This window comes from Crinia signifera, chromosome 2 (genome assembly GCF_055691185.1).
Source record: "Crinia signifera chromosome 2, ASM5569118v1, whole genome shotgun sequence".
In the NCBI taxonomy this organism is placed as follows: domain Eukaryota; kingdom Metazoa; phylum Chordata; class Amphibia; order Anura; family Myobatrachidae; genus Crinia; species Crinia signifera.
Genome location: NC_139218.1, coordinates 183,588,893 through 183,612,486, shown reverse-complemented (window position 1 = coordinate 183,612,486; position 23,594 = coordinate 183,588,893). Strand labels below are relative to the sequence as shown.

General features: G+C 44.2%; 2 protein-coding genes across 5 annotated transcripts in view; one reads left to right on the top strand and one right to left on the bottom strand.

Moving 5' to 3' along the window:
• The window catches only part of CCDC32 (coiled-coil domain containing 32), a 56,222-nt gene extending 52,000 nt beyond the window's left edge, over window positions 1–4,222 (bottom strand). The window contains exon 1 of one of the 2 annotated variants that reach the window (XM_083173289.1): window positions 3,980–4,222. The gene's annotated coding sequence lies outside the window, so the exon portion shown is untranslated. The remainder of the gene's footprint in view (window positions 1–3,979) is intronic. The other variant, XM_083173288.1, reaches the window with a different exon arrangement.
• Window positions 4,122–22,676, top strand: UBXN11 (UBX domain protein 11). 3 transcript variants are annotated; one of them, XM_083173287.1, is made up of 14 exons: window positions 4,124–4,378; window positions 4,688–4,728; window positions 5,363–5,431; window positions 6,215–6,315; window positions 9,495–9,552; window positions 9,626–9,705; window positions 14,039–14,126; window positions 14,280–14,494; window positions 14,568–14,645; window positions 18,687–18,804; window positions 19,673–19,776; window positions 20,860–20,930; window positions 22,108–22,233; window positions 22,308–22,676. In XM_083173287.1, exons 1-14 carry the CDS (start codon window positions 4,296–4,298, stop codon window positions 22,489–22,491), a joined length of 1,416 nt encoding a protein of 471 aa, XP_083029413.1. In that variant the 5' UTR covers window positions 4,124–4,295; the 3' UTR covers window positions 22,492–22,676. The 3 variants fall into 3 exon arrangements, with proteins under 3 accessions (XP_083029412.1, XP_083029413.1, XP_083029411.1); XM_083173285.1 differs by having other exon boundaries at window positions 4,124–4,565; XM_083173286.1 differs by lacking the exons at window positions 9,495–9,552; window positions 9,626–9,705 and having other exon boundaries at window positions 4,122–4,565.
• Window positions 22,677–23,594: the final 918 nt, after the last annotated feature.

Genomic DNA, 23,594 nt, shown 5'->3' with positions numbered 1-23,594 from the left:
AAGTGGGCATGGAGTTGGATATAAACCTGTGGCGAGCGTAGCGAGCCACCGAGCCCGAAGCGTGGCGAGCGAAGCGAGCCCCGCGAGGGGACGGTATTCTGTGTCCCCTCGCGGGGCTCGCTACGCTTCGGGCTCGGTGGCTCGCTACGCTCGCCACAGGTTTATATCCAACTCCATGCCCACTTGGATAGTAGGGGTATGAAAATGACCCCTTTTTCCCATTGAATTCCATGTTAAAATGGACTCAGTCCATTTTAACATTGATTCCTATGGAAAAATCGGGCCATCGCATCCGATGGTCGCATGCGATGCGATGCGATGTGCCCGATCCGACCCGATTTAGAAATCGGGAGCCCGGATAACTCACAAGTACCGCTTTTTTTAACTGCAATGAATGCCAATAGGTGTGTTAAACATGCCCCTCAGACAGAGTAGTGCACCACTTTTTTTTTTTTTTACGGTGAAGACCACCACCCAGCTACTTCTTGATGCCACCTGGCTGGAAATTTTTTTCTCGGAAGAACACTACATACACCTGTCTGTGGTGGGCCCACAGTGTAACCGGCATACACCTGTCTGTGGTGGGCCCACGGTGTAACCGGCATACACCTGTCTGTGGTGGGCCCACGGTGTAACCGGCATACACCTGTCTGTGGTGGGCTCCTGGATCTGAGCACAGTTTTTTTCCTTAAACCCCCATGTCCTCTACCCCCTTTATGTTATCCAACTCTGCAATATCTTATATCCCACTTTGAAGTGGCCAGACCACTTTTTGGGCCCCCGGTTGTGTCAGGATTGCGGGTTTTAGTTGCTGTGAACTTAATCTAGACCCCATCATTGTCCTCCCCTCTCTATGTTATGCAACTTTCCCATATGTTGCTTTCCTGACCCTATTTATGTAGTGGCCGAAAGATTGTAAGTAATATGTGTAGCAGATTATGCTGGAAAATAAATACATACATACATTATACTTGCCTACTATTGAAAACTAGTTTCAAGGAGAGTTGGTAATAGAAGGGGCATGTCATGCTCCACCCAAAGGGCATCTCTAGATCTATATATGGAGAAATTGTGACGCGTGGGTGCGTACTGCTCTGAGAGTAATCTTTTAAAATGACATATTCAAATGTAGATGTGCCCCAAAGCAGTTAGAAAGAGCTACTATACTCAGTAAAGTGCTGGGAAATGGTGCTGATTCAATGTAAATGTATCTGTCTCTCATTCCTTTTTTCCCCCAAAATGTTACAGTATAATGTGGGCTAGGTGAAATGAGGGAGATTGATAGACTAATGCCCCTTTCCCACTGCAGGCTTTACACGGTAAAATGCCGTTTTTTTAGCCTTTTTAAATGGCTAGAGCTGCAGTGGGAAAGCTCCAGGTTGCTTTACACGGGTAACAAATACCGGTTTTTGTTACCCGTGTAAAAAGCAGTGTTTTTAACGTGTAAGAGCCGTTTTTTCGGCAGTGGGAAAGGGGTAGCCCTTTACACGTTTAAAAAAAAAACGGCATGGGGTCCCCCCGCCACTGCCGTAACCAGCACCAGGCTGAAAGAGCCGGGGCTGGTAATAAAAAAATCAGGAAACCCGACAAATAGGGGTTCCCTGATTTTTTACAACCAGCCCCAGGCTCCAGGTCCGGGGCTGGTTCCCAAAATACGGGGGACAAAATGACTAGGGGTCCCCCGTATTTTAAGAACCAGCCCCAGGCACAACCAGCCAGCAGGGTAATGCCACAGCCGGGGGACACTTATGATATAAGTTCCCGTGGCCAAAGCATTAACCCTACCGACCAGTCAGCCTGGCCAGGGGCCCTGGGGGAGTGGGGACCCCCCCAATAAAGGGGTCCCCCCCCTCCAGGACTTACCTGACCAGGCTGAAGCCTGGTGCTGTCCTCGATGCCCCTGGGCGGTGGGCATCGAGCTGATGGTATGGTGTAAAAAATAGAATAAAAACCATTGTCTTTTACTGGTGAACTATGAGTCCCAGCAAGCCTCCCCCGCAAGCTGGGACTTGGAGAACCACAAGTCCCAGCCTGCGGGGCATTAAAGGGCCCGCTGGGTCTTGTAGTTCCACAGTAAAAGAAAGAGTTAAATAAACACACTGACACACGTGAAAAATAAAAGTTTAATACATACATAACACATACATACTGATACTTACCTATCTTGAGCCCGTAGGTAGCCCTGGTCCTGATGTCCTGGTCCGTGTCGGCGGTCCGGAGTCCGAAGAAATCCATTTGGGAAGCTGTGGAAGGAAACCATACTCACCTGTCCCAGCGCGACGTAGTCCAGGTAAGGTCTTTGCAAAAAAAACAAACCGAACACCCGAACCAAGCGAACAGGCAGAGAGCCGCACGGTGTTTGTTTACATCGTGCGGCTCCGCCCCCGAATGCCGCTATTGGCCGCTAGGCGGCCAATAGCGGCATTCAGGGGCGGAGCCGCACGATGTAAACACACCGTGCGGCTCTCTGCCTGTTCGCTTGGTTCGGGTGTTCGGTTTTTTTTTTTTGCAAAGACCTTACCTGGACTACGTCGCGCTGGGACAGGTGAGTATGGTTTCCTTCCACAGCTTCCCAAATGGATTTCTTCGGACTCCGGACCGCCGACAGGGATGCCGACATGGATACAGACGCCGACACGGACCAGGACATCAGGACCAGGGCTACCTACGGGCTCAAGATAGGTAAGTATCAGTATGTATGTGTTATGTATGTATTAAACTTTTATTTTTCACGTGTGTCAGTGTGTTTATTTAACTCTTTCTTTTACTGTGGAACTACAAGACCCAGCGGGCCCTTTAATGCCCCGCAGGCTGGGACTTGTGGTTCTCCAAGTCCCAGCTTGCGGGGGAGGCTTGCTGGGACTCATAGTTCACCAGTAAAAGACAATGGTTTTTATTCTATTTTTTACACCATACCATCTGCTCGATGCCCACCGCCCAGGGGCATCGAGGACAGCACCAGGCTTCAGCCTGGTCAGGTAAGTCCTGGAGGGGGGGGGACCCCTTTATTGGGGGGGGACCCCTTTATTGGGGGGGTCCCCACTCCCCCAGGGCCCCTGGCCAGGCTGACTGGTCGGTAGGGTTAATGCTTTGGCCGCGGGAACTTATATCATAAGTGTCCCCCGGCTGTGGCATTACCCTGCTGGCTGGTTGTGCCTGGGGCTGGTTCTTAAAATACGGGGGACCCCTAGTCATTTTGTCCCCAGTATTTTGGGAACCAGCCCCGGACCTGGAGCCTGGTTGTAAAAAATCAGGGAACCCCTATTTGTCGGGTTTCCTGATTTTTTATTACCAGCCCCGGCTCTTTCAGCCTGGTGCTGGTTACGGCAGTGGGGGGGACCCCACGCCGTTTTTTTTTTTAAATTCTCCCCCCCCCCCATCTTTACACTGCTTAAACGGGTTTTTAAACGGGTAAGTGTGAATGAGACAAAAACAGCTTTTAAACGGTAATTTACCGTTTAAAAGCTGCAGTGGGAAAGAGTGTTTATGGCTCTTACCCGTTTAAAGACCCGTTTAAAAAAAACGGGTCATTACCCATGTAGGCAGTGGGAAAGCAGCATAATGAGGGAGAGAGAGATTGCTGCTATTATAGGGAGTCGCCTGCAGAATGCAGGAGTGTAGGAAACTATGACATACATTCACATACATAGATTAGAAGAGATATAAGGCACAATTAAATCGATTAGTGTAAGCATACTTTGAACCAATATTTCAGCAGTAAAAAAAAAAACCACAGTATGAAGTCATCCATAATAAACCAGTAGATGTCCTGCAAGGAACGTCTCAGGCACAATTCCCTGGTATATATGCTCTGAACACTGCTAAGCCATTACATGGCCTAATGTACAACACATAATATAGAATGTAACACGTGACATGTCTCTAGTCTTTACTACACTGGACGGATAACCAGCTTCACACAATACAAACTAGTTGCAAGATGCTAAACCCCATTAGACACAGTGTCTGTACCACTCACCCTTATCTACTTGTTCCCTGAATCTTTTCTCCACACATAACACTTCGGTAGGTGTTAAAACCTAGTGGGCTAAAGGACATCTGATGACGTCACACCCACGTGACCCGCTGTCCTCATCAGTGGGAGGTGGAGACGGAGTTTTCCTTTCCTACCAGTGCCTGGAGGGACATGGTCCTTTAGGCCGCTAGACAATAGACTCAACCATAACAATAGCACAAAGACACTAATATAACGCCCTCCTTTTCCCTTCGCACTCATTTTATCCCCCCACCATCATCATACCCCATACTGACGTCACTTTGGAGACGCTGTTACAATGCGTCATCACGTTCTTGCCAGTACGCGCTGCCCAGATGTTCCTGTTGCCAGGTTACCGACTCCAAACAATATGGCGGCACCGTGAGTGCAGAATGAGTAGCCCTTTAATGACGTTAGGGAGACAACGAAGAACTAGTATTCTCCACGGGCAACGCTGCCACCACGGAGGGCACATACACCATGGGGAGGGAAAAGAAATAGCACAACCTTTACTAAATAAGATAACTAAAGGAAATGAGATGTCACCGTGTGAATCAACCCAGACTGGGTAACCCCCGACTCCCGTGCACATACTTTTCACCTCATGAATCAGTCCAGGCCATTTAGTACCTCATAATAACAGCTATGTTTCTCATTCTGTATAATGCAGTATTTTTTGTTTACTTACAGGAGACGATCTGCACCATTTAAAGACTTGCCAGGTTACCTAGGTGAGGAGGTTCCCCACTTATAGAAGCAATGAGGATGCCAGAAGTAAAAAAAAAAAATTTAATCTTGTCATATACTTCTACTAGCATTGTACTTACTCTGTACTGATTAAAACATTCGGTACTTTCACGGCGGCAGCATCTCAGTCGCAGCAGCGTCTGTGTCCCCTTCGCTCGCCCACGCTACGGGCTCGGTGGCTCGCTGCGCTTGCCACACTATCTTAAGTCAACTCCATGTCAACGTGGATAGTGGGGGTATGAACTATTCACGTTGGCATGGACTTTATTTTAGAAAGTTTGCCTAGTGCCAAACCCGGAAGTAGCGGGCGGCGATGCTGCCACCGTGAAACTAAACAAGAACCAAGCATTCTACTAAAGTTTGTTCAAATGCATCTGAAGTGTACTGTATATATGTTTGAAATACAATTACATTGATCTTAAGGAGCAATATGAGATGTAAGTAATTTTTCTAATTTGAACCAGTTTGGTAATATTATAGTCCATTCTCAATGTGTTTTACATGCAAAATTTTATCATATGGTTCAAAACCCTTCTGGATTGCAATGCTTACATTCTTATGGTATTGCATCTTCTAAAATTATTCTTTATGCCACACTTATTTTTAATAAATCTGCAGTGACAAGCCTTCCATCCAACAATATGTTCCTGCAAGAAAAAGGAAACCCTTCCAATGGCAAAGGACTAGGTGAGTCTTGCAAGTATTTTTCATAGACTATTGATAGAATGTATCTACTGTAAGTGTTTGGGGCAGTGGTTCCCAAACTGTGTGCCTAGGCACCCTGGGGTGCCTCAGGACACTTACAGGGGTGCATTGGGTTGGTGGACCAGGATCAATTCATATTATGGCTGGTACACACCAGGACTACTAGGGCCCGTTTCCCATCAATATAGATCCAATTCCGACCAATTGGATGTAGATTGTGTGGTGATTGGGCCCTTTTCTGTCCTGGTGTGGACCGATACCGATCTGATGCGCGGTCCCGCGGGTCGGTCGGTCGTTATTCAGATCCTACCTGCTGCAGGTAACATCTGAATAACGACCATACTGCCGGGTGCGGGTCGCCATCGGATCGGACCCGCTCACGGTGCACATCGTGAGCCGGTCGTGGCCCCCCCGCATCATCGTGAGAAACACTGACAACCCGCTCACAATGTGCATCGTGAGCGGGTCGTCGTGGTGTGTACCCTACATTAGTTATGTGCAATATAACAGGCAAAAGCAGTGCTAGTGGCAGCCAATCATAACATATGTGGATAAACTGGAGCAAATCCTGCCCCTCACCACATAACTTTAACATATAAACACAATGTACTTACTTTTATATTTTTTCCTGAATTTTTCAATAAGAAACATTTGGCCTAGGGGTGCCTTGAAAACATTTTGATGCTCTAGGGTGCCGTGATTCAAAAAAGTTTGGGAACCCCTGGTTTCAGGAATTGTTTTGAAAGATTTTTTTCTTTGTTATAGGTTCAGTCCCAAGTGATTTCGATCTTTTAAGCACCACAGTAAAACGAGTGAGTGAACTGGAGACAAGAGTCCGATTACAAACACGAGAAATTCAATTAAAGGTTAGCAGTACCACCCTTTTATCTGTGCTTAGAGTTTTTGTTATATATATAAATAATTTGATTTTTCAACATTGTTGTGAAGACTGATGAGTGCCATCTTTATCCAGTAACTTATATAGGACTACTTGTCCAAGGACGGCACCGGAGCAATCCACAAGTGAGCGGCTTAAGGAGTGCCGGGTTTCCAGACTGTATATATATATATATAATATATATATATATATATATATATCTGTCACTTGAGGGAAACGCACACTTCTCAAAATGCAAGGTTGAGTGCCAGGTCAATATTTCAAATAAAGCCTTATACCACCAGCATTGTTGCAAATGCAAATGATAAGACCAGCACATCCATGAATTGATGCAAATTCAGCACATTTATTCAAACAATGTGAAGTAGGTCAATACTTATCCACGGGCAGCAGCGGATCAACATGGGATGTCACATGGATCAAAGCAGCACAATTGTAAGCCGTGGAGAAATCTGGTGCCCTGACGGGCCGTTTCGGCACTTCTGCGCCTTTATCAAAGGGTATCACACAGAATGAGCCCCAAATGACCTTATTTAAAGCAGTGGAATATGCCATACTTACCCATGATTAGGGGTGATCAGGACGCCATCTGCACACTGCCGCCGCCATTCCATCGTCTCCCCCCGTCCAGCGCCACAGCTACCGCATCCGGAATAAAAAAAACGGAAACGGAACTATGTACAGAAGACGTGGCGTGCGGAGGAACGGTCAGACTGCCGCACAGCCTGGATGTTGTCACTGTTACACCTCCGTCGTCATGGGAACCCGGCAACACACACCTCAAACGTAAATAGAATATAAATCATATATAAACAAACATAATATAACGGATCCACATTGCCCATCGTGTATAGTCATGTAAATGAATCTCAGCACAGGTGATAATATCCCTCCTATATATAAACCATATTTAACGGGACCTGTACATACTGGATCAATGGCTAACACACTGCGCATGTATGATCATGAAAAAAGAAACCATTAAGCCAAAACATATAAAATAAAGGAAACCTATAAAAGTACACAACTATATATCAAGATGGTTCAATCAAATAAGCAGGACCGTCCGTTCTGTACTATGAGATGCGCGCTCCCGCACATCTCATCGTATGGTACAAAAAGTATGTGCTGCACATACTTTTTGTACTAGCTGTTCATCGCATCGCATTGCATGCACACTGCATGCACAAGGCATGCAATGTGATGAGATGTGTACTATATACAGTAAGTGCCGAACGGATCCAATGAACGGACCGTCTATGGGCACCTTAAGAGTGATTTTGACCCCCCTTCTCCCAATGCCTCCATTGAAACTTTCATGAGGTTAGTGAAACAAGATGTAATGCCCATCCTCAAGAAACCCCAAAAAATATCATTCCAATTTGACCAGGGATGAGACTTTAGCTGTACAATCATTGCAAGATAATCCTGAGATCATAGTTCGCCTTGCCAATAAAGGCAGGGGAATTGTGATCTTGGATAGGGATTGCCGAAATTGAAGGGCAATTAGCGGACGTTGATTGTTATCTTAAGCTTACCTATGACCCCACTCAAAAGTATAAGAAGGAATTTAATTCCATTATTAAAATGGGGTATGATAATGCTTGCATAGATGAGACCACCATGCATTTTCTTATGCAGGATTTCCCTATCACTCCGCTCCTGTATTGTCTCCCTAAAATACATATGTCATTGGTCTCCCCTCCAGGGAGACCGATCATCTCCTCTATGGGTTCATGAAGCCAATTTGTAGATTTTTTCTTGCAACCTGTGGTGCAAGCTAGTCCTTATTTTTTAAGAGACACAACAAACTTTCTGAACAAATTGCAAGCGTTTGGTCAGCCAGTCAAGGACTGTATACTGGTGACACTTGATGTCACCAGCTTATACACAAATATCACACATGAGGAGGGCATAGATGCAGTGCGAGATATCCTCAGTGCCAGTCCTTTTTATAAAGGGACGCCTATTGAATTTTGGATTTTGTTGATGGAATTGGTTCTGAATAAAAAAAAAAAATTATTCAATAATTCATTTTTTTTGCAGCGTCGTGGGACGGCGATGGGGTCAAACATGGCCCCATCGTACGCCAATTTATTTATGTATCAATTTGAAATTCATTAATTGTTATGTTAGATACATAAGTGATTTATTTTTTGTTTGGACTGGCACTGAGGATATGCTCAAGAAGGAATTTGTTCTGTATTTGAACTTTATTCCTGGTAATATCAGATTTACCTGTAATTTCAGCAACAGCTGTATACAGTATTTGGATGTGTCAATCGATATCCAATGGAGTATTCAAAACCTCACTGTACAAGAAATTGACGGATAAAAATACATTGCTAGTAGCGACCAGTTTTCACCCCCAACCCCTCAAATGAGGGCTACCATATTCTCAACCGGTATATATATATATATATATATATATATATATATATATATATATATATATATATATATATATATATATATATATATATATATATATATATATATATATATATATATATATATATATAAAACCAGTGCTGGAAATACACATTTTGGTGCCCTGTTCCAGAGTGGGAATTGGTGCATCCCCCCCTCACAGATCCAAAATATGGACAGTGCATGGCGAAGGCATGCCTCATTATAGTACCAATTCTAATTACTTCACACTTTTTTGGTGGCGATTTTTCAATATTTTGGTGATCTCTCGATATTTTTAACTGTGAAAATTTGTGATGCGTTTTCTCTTCTAAATGTCTTTCTCTGTATTTTCTGGTGTGTTGTTTTCAGTGCAGCAATTTCTGCAAGCCCACTGAGTTTTTAAACTTGCCTGTTAGAAAATACAGACCCTGTATATCCTAAAAAAATTGGTAACTATTATGAGTGCACCACCCTTAATTGAATCAGCCCCTAAAAGTGGCATCACAATATTTAGTGTACATCTATAGATGTCATCAAGGAACACCACTGAGATCACTAAAGCCCATGAGTATGTAAGCCTGAATACTGAAAGGCAAATCACTATACAAGGGAAGGTACTTATGAAGTTTTAATACATATATCAAATTAAATCAAGATTATACAGACAGCTATAGCAACATAAAGTTTACAATGTTGTGTATGATAAGTGCAGCTCTCATAAAGCAGTTGTTTTAGGATCAAGAGATTGCCACCTTGGAGCAGAAGATCAAGAAATTGGAAAGGCAGAGGGCAGGTGAGATATTATTTGGTAGTATGGGTTGGCTTAAAGTAAGTGCTAAGGTAACTGACAAGCCTCCATCTTGCAGACCATTCAGTAGAGGAGAAACATGATCAGGCACTAGAGAAAAAATGTCAGGAACTACAGAAAAGGGTCTCTGATATGGAGGTAAGTATTTGGATTCCTCCTTGACCGCCTCAGAGTACTGTAGTGTACTGAAGAAGTATGTGTTTCAGCATGTAATATATGTCTCAAGTGAAATTAGTATACCACAGTCTAGTACTATATGTATACAGATTAATGTCTAATACATATATTGTGGTGTACAGTATGAGGCAGAATTCTTAACATTACTTGATAGCAGAAATATATTATTATTATGAGATCCCTATGTTCTATTGCTGTAATTTGTACCTCCACTGATTTACCCTGCCAGCGGTGGCTTACACAGTGCACTCCATATGGTTGCCTCAGATGGTTCCCTGTGGACTGAATGTCCTTCACATGGATCTTTCCATACAGGGTGCATCATACTACTACAAAAGTATCAGTATTTCCATATATGCATTGGGCTCTTGTAAGACTCACCTCCTATTCTGAGCATTAGGATGCTGTATAATTTTTTCTAGAGGTAGACTATTCAAACCATGGTAAGACTACACATTGCACTGAAGATGGCTTCCTCACCTGGTACCTTGAGAGGGTGGAATACATAACCTGTGGAAGTATATTACCCAAAATGCTGACTATAATCCTGCATTATACTTACTGTACGCGCAAGGCTTACTTTTTATGCCTGTGCGCAGTGGTTGTTGTGGTGGCAAGGCTGCAGCCCCTCCAGGTAAAATCCACCACTGTTATCTGCCTAAGTCAGTGGTTCCCAAACTTTTTCAGTCCAAGGCACCCTTTGCGTCTTCATGACTTTTTCAAGGCACCCTTAAGCCAAAAGAATTACTGATCTGTCCCTTTTTTAAAGTAGTTAAACTGCCCAGCCCTCTGACTTGGCACAACCAGATGCTCTGCTTCCTGCAATCAGGGGTGGATCTAGCCTTTTCTTCTAGGGTGGGCAGTTTACTGTTTAATCTTACTACAACATACCTCCCAACTGTCCCGGTTACCACGGGAACATCCTGGATTTTGGGGATGTTCCCGTGTCCCACCCGGGGCCAATGACAGTGCCCCCATTGTCACCCGTGAATAGACGCTGTGCGCACAGCGTCTATTCATGCCCCACAGTGGCACATGTGTGAGCATTCCTCAAGCTCCTGCAGGATAGTTGGGAGGTATGCTACCATTCCCAGCATATGAATCAACACATTTTAAACATTCAAAACTTTTTAAACTATAAGTGCCCAAGTGCCCCATTGGACTTCTATGATGTAACTAATTATGGGGGGGGGTTAGTGCTCTGTCATCCCCTACAGCTGGACCCTAGGCACCTGTACTACTACTACCCCCCATTCTACCATGTCCTGCAGCCAGCTCCCCCTCTATCACCCCCCAGCATGTTGGAAGTACTTACCGCAGACAGTCAGGTTGTGCACGGCCCCGGGTAGCAGCAGCCGGGAGTCCAGCACATGGAAGGTTGCCCTTCTTCTCTGCCTGCAGACCAGGTTGGCAGTGTCACATAGCAGGGTTGAAATGCTGGGGCATTGCTACTGAGGTTTTGGCCCGGGACTCAGCACTACACCCGAGTTGTTCCGGGGGCCAACCCAGAAAGACAGGCTGGTGTGAATGTGGTATAACAGGCTCTTCACAATGTGTGGCCAGGGAAAACCACAGAGGAAGAAGAGAGGGGACATAGGCTGCTAGTGTGAGAACATAGGGGAGGTTACAGTGTGAAGTGGTAGTAATATTCCCTCATCTCCTACATTACAACCCATACAGAGGGCTGCTGGGAGGAGGCCTGACTGAACATCAGTGACCGCAGACAGCCGGGCTCCTCCCCTAGATAGCTTCAAGCTCTCCGTTCCCCAGATCCGTCCTGCTGCCCAGTCATCCTGGTGCCGCCACCAGGAAAAGTGTCAAAGGAGACCAGGGGCGGATATAGACTAGGGGGCACCCACCACTGTATTGCACTGACCCCGCCGGCGACACAGGCATACACACTGCCCGGCCTGCTGACTTTGAACAGGCAGCCGCAAGCCAGCGGCTCTGCTCCCTGCACTCCCGCCCACCCCACCCCCACCCCCCCCCCAGCTCCATACACACTGCCCGGCTGTTTATATTTTAAAAAAGGCATGTGGCTGCAGCTTCCCTGTGACATCGCTGCGGCACCCGAGAGAGCCGCGGCGCACAGTGTGGGAACTGCTGGCCTAAGTGAAGCCAGATGCAGTATGTTACTGGCAGTGACTTCCTGTTGGAAGTCTGACCTGCCAGTCACTTAAGGCAGTCACATTGGGAGGTGTTCCCGCCAGTGGTGCAAGTAGGAAAAAGGTCTTAGTGGTACTGTGCCGCGCGCAGCGAAAAATGGGCGTGGTCAGGGGGTGTGACCAGGGGCGTGGCCATATGACACTAGGGGGAGTGGCTGGAATATTGCACGCCGAAGGCACACGGCCAAAGTTTACACAGTAATGCCTGTTACGCGTCACACACCCAATACATATGACCCATGCCATAATGCCCATTACACATTATTCCCCACACCATAATGCTCATTACACTGCACAACTGATGCCCATTACTAATATGCCCACACAGTGCCAGATATGCCCCCACAGTGCCACACATATGCCCCCAGTGCCAGATATGCCCCCACAGTGCCACACATATGCCTCCAGTGCCAGATATTCCCCCAGTGCCACACATATGCCCCAGTGCCACACATATGCCCCCACAATGCCACACATTTGCCTCCAGTGCCAGATATGCCCCCAGTGCCAGATATGCCCCCACAGTGCCATACATATGCCCCCAGTGCCAGATATGCCCCCACAGTGCCAGATATGCCCCCACAGTGCCACACATATGCCCCCAGTGCCAGATATGCCCCCACAGTGCCACACATATGCCTCCAGTGCCAGATATGCCCCCAGTGCCATATATATGCCCCCAGTGCCATATATATGCCCCCACAGTGCCACACATATGCCCCCAGTGCCAGATATATGCCCCCACAGTGCCACACATATGCCCCCAGTGCCAGATATGCCCCCACAGTGCCACACATAAATGCCCCCACAGCAGCACAACTCACCAGTGCTGGCTGTGTCCGGTCCAGTCAGGTCCTCTCCCCCCTACAGTCCCCCGCTGTTCTGCTTCCCTGGGGAGGGGAGGGGGAGGGAGCACATCTCCTGTCTCTTCTGCCTGGCTTCACTGACTCTCTCTATCTCGCGGGCTGGCTCCTGATTGGCTGCCAGCCCGCGAGCTCTGATTGGCTGTCATCTGACAGCTTAGTCTGAGTGACACAGGGAGGGGAGGGAGAGAAGCGTGATGCGCTCCCCTCAGCTCCGAAAGCAATCAGCTGTGGCAGGGCGGCGAAAACCACGCCCCCGCCACTTACATATGCACGCATGCGCATTAAACACTTTGGGGCAGAGTTGTTATGGCGGTACAGGGTACCAGCAGTATTTCTTTTAACGGTACGCCGTACCACCCCGTACCGCCATACTTGCAGCTCTGGTTCCCGCCCTCTGGGATGCCAGCGCATGTGCAATATGTATGAAGTTACTGCGCATGCGCTGGCCCCATGCAGGTAGAGGACAGGTGGCTGGGGCCAGCAGCAGTGGGAAGCACAGTGGCAGCTATAGGGGGAGGGGCACATCGCAGCAGCCCCCCTCACCACAAGGGTAAGAGCCGCCACCGGCCGTGCAGCTTGTTTTTTGCTGTATTACTTGAATCTTCTGTATTTTTGGGGTTATTCTGGTTGCTTCACTCGGATGCAAATTCTCACCCTTGCAAGTCAACCAGAATCCACCCTGCGAATGCCCCCTCCCCCCATTGCGTGAGTTTGCACATGTTTAACATAAACATCCATTCACAGCCTGTGGAATAATGGTCGCCGACCATTGAATGACGTGGAATGTGCATGCATATCTAAGTGACTCTCAGGTCACTTAGATTTGCGTGCACCCTCAGGAGGAAGTGGGCTGGACAGCTGACATCTGGTGATGTCAGCTGCCGGCCCCTGACACCATGGTCATGGCCCGATTACCATGGGAACACCCATGAAACACTGGCAGTTCCCATGGGCGCGACTGTCTGTTGCCACCCCACACCCCCTGGCCGCAGCCTTGGGTGCAAGCACCCAGTGAACAATCTGTTCTCCATGGCTGCATCCACCCAGTATATGTACATGTGCAGAAATGCGGCTGTGCTTACGCAAAACATTGGTCCCTGTGCGAATGAACGCTGGCTGCGAACGGACCAGAATAAGATCCCATGTGCATTGTTTTTGATGTCTGTAAAGCGCCTGTAGTCTTGTTAGAGAAAGAACAATATTAATTATTATCATTATTATATTCATTATCTAGAAAAACAATGTTTCTTTCCTGTACTTTAGCGTTTCCTCTGTGATTATGGACTGTACTGGGTTGGTGATGAATATTTAGCTGATGCTTCGAAGCAAGAGGCCCACAGTAGCAGCACTGGTAATAATAATAATAATAATAATAATATAATATTACACTCCTGGGAAACCTACATTTTCCTTTCCAATTAAATTCTAGACATTAAAAATAAAACAATGCTAGGACAACAATGCAAGGACAACAACAAATACATGGTTTTCTCTATGTCTACAGGGCACTCTTCTCACACTTTCCACGTGGACTTTGACTTGATCCTGGAAAACATGAAGGACTTGAATGTGCTTGGAGGAGACGGTGTATCACATATAGAGTATAAAGGGGGAGCTGCCCGACTGAGACCCCCTGAACCTATCCCACTCACCTTATATAATAATGGGATCATTATGTTTCAGGGACCATTCCGTTCCTACCAAGAAGCATCAACACAGGTAATCACAGTGAGCTTAAAAAGAGTGAAAAAACAGTGTTGCTTAATGAGGGCTAATGGTTTTTGTTTTACAGCAATGCCTTAAGGACATTATGGATGGATACTTCCCTTCTGAATTGCAGACACGCTTTCCTGACGGAGTAACATTTCAGGTGATTCTCTACAAGAAATGTGTGAAATGAAACTCTGATTATAGCATAAGGTTTATCTTTGGAAAACACTTTTAAATTGCCTTTATAGAAATTAAGTTACCCCAATTAAGTGATTTTCTGCAACTTGTATATTGGTTACAAACTTGTTGATATAAATTAGTATAGAGAGAATTACTGGGCTGTGAAAGTTGTAAAACACCTATAGAAAAGGATACAGGTTTGAGGTAAAAAAAACGGGATACGGTCACTAGGTCTACAAGCATTAGGTCGACACCACTAGGTTGACATGACTGAAGGTCGACATGCACTAGGTCGACATGGGGAAGGTCAACAGTCAAAATATGGAAATGGGTTTTTTTAACTTTTTTTTTTTTTGAGCTGACATGTGTCGACCAGCAGTATTTAATGCCCTACCATCCACTAGGGCATGGTGGGAGAATAAAACTGTATGCCGCTACGTTTCAGTGTCCACATTTTGGGGGGAAAAAAAGCGCAAAACCCCATGTCGACCTTCTGACTGTCGACCTTCCCCATGTTGACCTTCAGGCATGTCAACCTTAATGCATGTTGACCTAATGCTTGTCGACCTAGTTGCTGTCTGTGTAATGATCCATACCGAAAAAAAACACAACCATAAGATTCACATGTGATTTGGGGTCTTTTCATGTGATTGCGGTGATCAATTACATGAAAAGCGTAAAAATTGCATGTGACTGACAGCAGGTCCGATGCGATGTGCGGTCCCATACACAATGAATCAGCTGCTGGAGCGATCTGTTGGAACGCATCCAAGCAGGGTGGGCTTGGCTGGGATCGCTTGTGATTTATTGCATGCAATCCTGTAGACTGGGAAGGTCTCGGGTGACTCGAGGGGGATTGCAGATGAATTCTCCAAGGGGAGAAGCCACACAATCTTGATATTTAAGCTGCACTACCAGATAGGTGAGTGGGTTTATGTTTGCCACTGAAAAAATGGCTTCAGCTAACCCTTCCTCTCTAGCACCTCTCTTGCTACCTGTCAGTTAGGGTCAGGGGAGCCAAATTTCTTATCCATCTACGTACTTCTCTTACCTGCTCTGTTTGGCTCATCTGTGCCTGAAGTTTTCATCTCCCCACTTACCCCATTATGGGATAATCCTGCTTTCTCTCCAGGTTTCTCAAAGACGCACTCACATTCATGGTACCAGATCCCTATTCGTCCTAGATATGTTATAGATTTAATCAAGGTCACATCTTGGTGTACATTAGATACATAACAGAAATTTCATATTCCCTGCCCCAGGCCTTTTGAATGTTTTCAAATGAGATCTTTCCTAAATTCTCTGCACAAATCAAATGTTTTTAGATACCTGACACATTTTGAAAGGATTTGTTACTATTCTCCCATTCGTAGGGGCATTATTTCTATCCTATATTCGATGCTCCTTTCTTCGGGTCTTCGTTCCACATGAAAGTCACTGGGAAAGGGAGCTGGGCCCTCCAGCAGGAGACAAAGCCTGGCAGAAACACCGCTCAGTCATCCATTTTCTCTCTTATTAAAATAAATTCATATAAAATATATACAAGATGGAAGCTGGTATCATCTAGGCTTCATAAAATATACCCAACATCATCAGCTCAGTGTTGACCTGGTTGTGGTTTCACTACAGACTTAATTCATATTTAGTGGAAATTACCAATGTGACGTCCTTATTGGGATTAAATTAAATCTGCTTTGATTTTGATTTCATTTTAGTTTAGGTTCTTTTTTGGCAGCCATTTTTTATGCTCTTACTTACTTTGCCAAAATTTGCTTTCCATCAGTTCAGGAGGTAAGGGACCTTGTCCACACATTTAGACAGTTTCACTTCACATTACTGTCTGGATGGTTTTGCCCCCTACTTTATATACCTGGCTTAGCATGCCTGGTGGACCTCAGTCTTTCACTTTTTTTCTCTCTCCCCCCCCCTCCACCCTTCTCCCATCTTTTTCAATTTATGTTAAATTGCATTTCATTTATATTGTCAGTTTTCTCTACTAAGCAATATTCTGATGACTATGTATAGTGCTTTTATTACTGTTGGAAGTCTACATACATCCATTTCAGTTTTGTATGGTTATGTATGATGCTTTCCAAATAAATTACTGTTTAAACAAACTACATTGCAGAAGGGGTGGGTTAGGGGAGAATCCCCATGACTGCTGCACAGAATACTATTGGGGTGTTGTTGTATTGCACTCTTCCTGGGGACGGGTGGAGTGTAGCGGGGCTAAGCAGGGAATGGGATGGGTTGGTGCTGCAATTCCAGGGTTTGTCCACCACCCTTACGATATCTGGTAGTTTGGAGAGGAATGTGCATTCTGCATGGGGTTAGGCTGAAAGGGGGGTGGTTGTACAGGTTGTGTCTGTGTGATTGAGAAACTTGACGCTTGGTGTGGTCAAATAAAAATGTTTTATTTTTTAATTGGGATAAATGTGGGAGCCCCAAATGGGGATGAGGGTGCCATCCCTGGGGGTTTGGGTCTGTGGTTTAGACATACACACCTTTAGACATTTGCACTGATGTGTGACCCACACCCCAAAATTAAGGCCACCCATCAATCACCAGGGGGAACATAGGGTCCAGGCTAGGCTTCTATGACAAAGGGCTCCCTAAAGGATTACCCTTTCCCCTCTCCTAGGTACCTCAAGTGTGACACTGTGGAAACCACAGACCCAAACTCCCACATTTATCCAATTTAAAAATAAAACATTTTTATTTGACCACACCAAGCGTCAAGTTTCTAAATCACACACACACACACACAACACACCTGCACAACCACCCCCTTTCACCCTAACCCCATTCAGAGTGCGCATTTCTCTCCAAACTACCTGCTGCACAGAATAAGCAACCTGTGTGTTGAAACAAACTGTATAATGCTTCTATTTACATACTAGGAACTGATTAATCAACAAGTTTTATCACCTTGCAATGGATATGTTAAATGTAGGAGCTGATTGGCTGGAGCTCCAGTTATCAATGCAATGCCTTTTAAAACTTTGTGTATGATAACACTTGTTGATAAATCGTCCTTTTAGTACGTGCATATAAAATTGTCCACCCGTGGCTATAGGCCTGTCCTAACTTTTTATTATGACCGACTTTTACACTTGTGCATTTAATAGGTGTACTGCATCACCTTTCAGACTTTTATGATGTTTACAGAACAAGGTGTTCCAATGCTGGAACTTTTATTACAAACGGGAAATGTGTTTGATTAGGAGGGAAGCAGGTAGACCTTGGGCTATCTGTTTTACATCTCTAATCTACTTTCCTGGTCCTACACAGTGTAGTAAAATTTAAACATAACAAATGCGGTAGGTTAGGTTTAGTGTATTCCCTCTACCCTGTTTTTAGGTCTGATATTGAGAGTTTGTTTAGACAGGAGTGGTATCAAAGCTTATTTCCTCTTTTCAAACCATAAGCTCAAGGTTCACGCTTACAAACATTTTTTTTAAATATGTGATTTTATTTACAATGACAGACTACTAAGCTTCAACGTGCAGCTGCTCCTGGTCAGTGTTAGAGAAGATGATTTAGGTACTTGGGTAGATAGTTGAGATACAAGCACTGAGAGGAACTTAGTGTTGGTGCACATTCCTACTCAGCACCAAGGGTGTAGGGGTAAGACATTAGCATTAGTCCTAGAGTTGGTACACTCACCTTGACTTTAAGTAGCAGCAGACATTGTTTAACTCCAACAAACTGAAGAGGAGTGAACTAAACCATAGTGTAACCGTAGTACTGTATATTATTCAGATCTGTAGAAAAACATATTGATTTTGTCTTTAACCTTTTTTCCATAGTCTAGAATGTCCGTCCATTCTCTACTCACATACTTCACACTATAAAGCTGTTCCAGTAGGTGGCACTATGATAAATTACTTTTTACAGGTTTTTTTTCTTTGCATGTACTCCAAACTGCCTTTTATGCTTCATAGTAACAATCATTAGGAGGATATGGAGCATTATATAAAAACTTGACATAAACACACTATTAAACACATATTCCTTCTAGGTTACAGATATGCGGAATGTGGTATTCCGTGAGCGAAGGCCGTGGGATGAGTTCCCTGGTACTGGTCAAAGTGTTGGAGGGGCAGAAGGTAATTTAAGAGAGACCAGCAACATGAACGGTAAGCACAGACTTACTATAGATAAAGTAAGTGTACAAGGAGCACACTATTGCATTTTTGGTGGTGGGTGGAAGGGGCAGAGGCTTGTTTTTATAATGCCATACTCAGTGGACAACTAAAACCAGCATTTTTATTTACATATAAGAAAACAAGTATTGTGCAGCACCCATATAATGTTTAAGGTAAGTTGGTAATAATAGGTGAATTACAAAAGGCACATAGTAGTGACTTAAAAAAAAAAAATTATTAGGTGTAATAAAAAGGTCACTCCTTTGAATAAAAAAGTGTCAGCTGTCACAAAGGTGAAAATTCTGTGAAAAGTATAATGGGCACATTGCGGAAAAATAAAATCAATTCCAAACTTAATTCACTTGAAAGAGGTAAATAACGAAAGTGAATTGCTTATTTGTTCAATTTAGGGGTGAAGCAGGTGCTATTTACCCAGGCTTGCACTTGTCTGGTGGCCCTAGACAAGCCATGGAGGAGGAGGAATGACCCCCACTCTGTCAAAGTATTCTAAGTCCAAGTTGTAGCAATTGTGCATGACCACACCCCTCTGCTTGGCCACTCCCCCCCCTAGCACCTAGACCTGCTGTATGTTGTGATGTCCTTGATAACTGCTTTCTCATGATAAACTATTTTAATAGTTAATGGATACAGAATTGCTTTTTTATAATGCAAACATTTACTAGACCGGTTACAGCTGTTATACACTTCACTCTCTACAGACACTTAGTTTATCCTTTATACTTTATATTAATTTCGAAATGTACTGAATAAGTATCTATAGATTTGATCATACATACTTTCAAAGGTAGGTATTAATTGGTTTTATCTGTGGTATTACTTGGATTTTATCCATTTTTAGGCCCAAGACTTTCTGTGGAACAGTTTTTGAGCAGACTGCCTAAATCTATTGTACATGGTGGTCGTGTTCTGGATATTCAGGGACCAATCAGAGAAGCATTACAGGTAGATATATAGCTCTCACGGGCTCTAAATGTGTTTGGCAGTTGTTCCCAAACTTATTGAAATTGCAGTGCCCTAGAGTATCAACATTTTTTTCCACAGCACCCCTAGGTTAAAAGATTCTTATTGTGAAATTCAGGGAAAAAAAAATATTTAAATTAAGTAAATTGTGTTTAAATGCCATCCTTAGCTTGTTTTGTGGTGAGGGCAGTGGCAGATTGGCTATTGAAGTTACCGGGAAATTTCCTGGGAGGCCACCCACCCATTAGGCCACTGGATTCCTGGCCCGACTCCTTACATTTAAATAAAAAAAACCTCACAGGAGCTAGGGAGCGTCACTTTAGGTGCTCAGAGGCTTTGTCCACATATAGGAAGTGACCCTGTGCCTCTACAAGGATGGCTGGCACCTGGTTGGGGACAAATGCTAGAGGTGATCCTGCACCTCTAGCATCTGACAGTGGAGTGCACTACCCGGAAGTGCGGATTCCTGGAGCGCTGGTGCAGTGTGCACGCCCGTGTTTATCAAACAGGTATCAACCCCTGGGCATTGAGCATGAAACCCCTGGCATCGAACAAGTAATGTAACTCCTGATAATGAGCATGTAACTCCTGGCAATGACCATATAGGTCAGCGGCAGTTATGTAGAATAATATGTAATAGGCATTATAGTGTGTGGCATAATAGGTAATCAGCATTACGGTGTGTGGCTTAATATGTAATCGGCTTCAAGGTGTGTTGTATAAAATGTAATAGGCATTACGGTGTGTGGCATAATATGTAATAGGCATTATGGCATGTTGTACAATATGTAATACGCATTACGGTGCGTGGTATAATATGTAATAGGCATTACGGTGTGATATAATATATAACAGACATAACGGTGTGTGACATAATATGTATTGAGCATTATGGTGTGCGTAATCCTGGTACAGTGTTGTAATGTGAATTGGTACTAATCTGTGGCAACGCCCTTCCCCACACCCTGCATTTTTGCCTATAGTCACTTGAATATGCCCCGAATCACCCAGTTTGGGAACCACTGCTGTATTGTATTTATTTCTTACATGTAATTCTGTATTTAGGGATCCAATGGAGAAGAGATGACAAGTGAAAGCATAGTGGATTCTCCCCTTGTGATGTCAGTAGAGAAGATGTAAGTATAGTTTTGGAATAGAACAGACACTTATCGTGGTGTATTTTGCTATGTTTTATGCTCTACCTGTCCACAACCGTCATTGCACAGTGGAGTAGATGATGGACACATCAAGCTTTATGATCAGTAAGACAGAATGAGGGTGGTAAGTGCTTTTCCCATATAGGTAAAGTTATGCAAACAAGCAATTAGTCAGAAACGTACAGTTTGGCACTTCTGTGGATTGATGAAAACGTACCTGGCTACTGTGCCATCCTCAAGAAGTACCAGCGGTAAAGGCATACCTCCCAACATGACCCTTTCCAGGAGGGACACAATGCTCTGTTTCTGAACTTCCCTCTTAGTTTATGATTGCTGGCATCTGTTTTAATCAGGTTCATTGATAAGAATGGTGGTTCAGCACAGGTGATGGTAATCATAAATGAAGAGGGAAGTCCAGAAACAGAGCATTGTGTCCCTCCTGGAGAGAGTTATGTTTGGAGGTATGGTATAGTTCTGATTAAGCGCTCCTGAGTCCATGCCTCAGCTGCAGTTTCCCTTCTGTTCTCTCCTCTAATCAATACTAGGCAGGGGATTTAAATATCCGTTACCTATCTACTCCTGCTGTCGGATTCTGATTTATATTGCCAAGTAGGCATTCTCAATTATATAGCCAGAAGGCATCCTTCAGTTGTCTCTGTGCTGTCTTTTACTGGCATCCATATTTTAATGCTAATTTCTTAACTTGGGTAGTAGTCTTTGTAACCCTATTTGGTGTGAAGACCCTCTTTTTAAACAATGCACCTTTGCGTGTAGCAATGTATTTGTGGTAACTCCATTGGGACCCCCTCTTTTAACCTAATCAGAGCCTTATTGTGCTATTTGCACACCAGGGAAAACAAGACTTTCCTTACCGGAATGGGTAACATATTTGGCATGCATACAGCCCCTGAACAGGTTGCCACATACAATTGCTTTAAAAGATATTTACAGTTTTGGTTTGTTGCCTTAATAGAACATGTACATAGGTGCACAAATATGTTGGCTGAATAGAGATCCATTTTTTTGGCCAAGATCGCAATTAGCATAATGTGATATTGATAGTCATAGATTATACACAAAGCAGGAGAAAGGAGGGTGTGTACTGCCCTTTTTTGGTTTGTGATATGTGATATGGTTACATATTTATTAATATCAGGTCCCAGGCAAATACAGTGTTCTCCAACTTGCGAATCAAGTCTGAAAATGGAGATCACACATACAAGGTGCGAATGCTGCCAACTGAGACACTTGGAGATCTGCGGACCATCCTGGCACAACACAGGTGAGAAGATCATTTTATATTGCCCTGCATGTGCTCTGCTTTCACCATACTGATTCTCTTTATTTTGCCCACAGAGTGCCCGATGTTGCGTCCTACGAAATAATTAGCAGTTTCCCTTACCGTGTTTATGACAACACCACCTGCACTCTCCAGGAGGCTGGCCTTGTACCCAATGCGTCTCTGCTTCTGCGAAGAAAAAAACTGAAAGCGCTTGGGGAATTGGAAACTATTTCTGTCAACCAAATCCATGGACTGTAAAATTTTAAACATTAGTGTAACAAGTAAAACATAATTTGTCCATAGTTTTTGTAGAAGATTTGATAGTCATGGACTGCCACTTTTAATTTGATGCAACCCAACACTGAGTTGCTGCAATGTGCTGTGTGATTCGTATAAAGCTGACCTGACTGTATCAGTGGATGATTAAAAGATCACACATTCAATTTGCTAAAATTGGTCATATTTAGATTAACGGAATAAAAATCAGAGCAGGATATCATGGAGTAAATATAGTTTAAAAGAGCAGCATATACATAAAAACAGTAACTGGATTTTTCCAGAAAAAAGTATGACTTTCCAGAGAAACTTCACACTTCTAGATTACTAGAAGTGGATGAAAGAGAAATCCATCTTAAAGTGAGCTTGTAAAAGAGGACTTCCATTGCTATAAGCCAGTATCACAAACTACCTAGGTATCCGGACTCATGATAGATTGACTCTAGGTCAACCACTATTGGTCGACAGTGAAAAGGTTGACAGCCAAAAGGTCAACATAGTAAAAAGGTCGACATGAAACAGGTTAACAGGGAGGTAAATAATAGTGCGCTGAGAGCAGCGAGCCCAAAGTATGGCGAGCGTAGAGAGGGGACCCGGTACACTTAGATGGTGTCCATTTCGACCTCTGTCGACATAGACACCAAAACCTATGAAAAACCTCACGTCGACCTAGATGTTGTAGATTTAAAATACCATAACCAACTACCTATTCATACCAGGAATTCTAAGGATGGCCAGACATTGGCCAAAGTATTTATCAAAGTAAACATTGGCTCCTGATCCTTGTGCAATTTAGCCTCAGTGATACTTGAAAACAGGCCACTTTTATAATGTAGGTATAGGATAACAGTTTCGGTCAACTTCTGACCACATATACAGTAACAATGTAATAGTGATGATCAAGTCCCTTGTTGAGGACAGTTTTTCGATATCAACTCCTTTACTACAGTGATTGTGACAAGCATTACTTTAGCTGACAGATTAACTATCATAATATGCTGAACAAAGATGAGCTAAAGATATCAGGCATTTTAAAGATGAAAACACATGAATCAGCTCTGCCAGGCAACATATTGACTGAGCAT

Excerpts from the sequence above, each read along its gene's own strand:
- UBXN11 (XM_083173285.1), top strand. The coding sequence starts at position 4,333 with ATGTTCCTGTTGCCAGGTTACCGACTCCAAACAATATGGCGGCACCGT. Across the intron at positions 6,316-9,494 it reads CACGAGAAATTCAATTAAAG|GATCAAGAGATTGCCACCTT; the intron begins GTTAGCAGTACC and ends CAGTTGTTTTAG. Across the intron at positions 14,646-18,686 it reads CTGACGGAGTAACATTTCAG|GTTACAGATATGCGGAATGT; the intron begins GTGATTCTCTAC and ends TATTCCTTCTAG.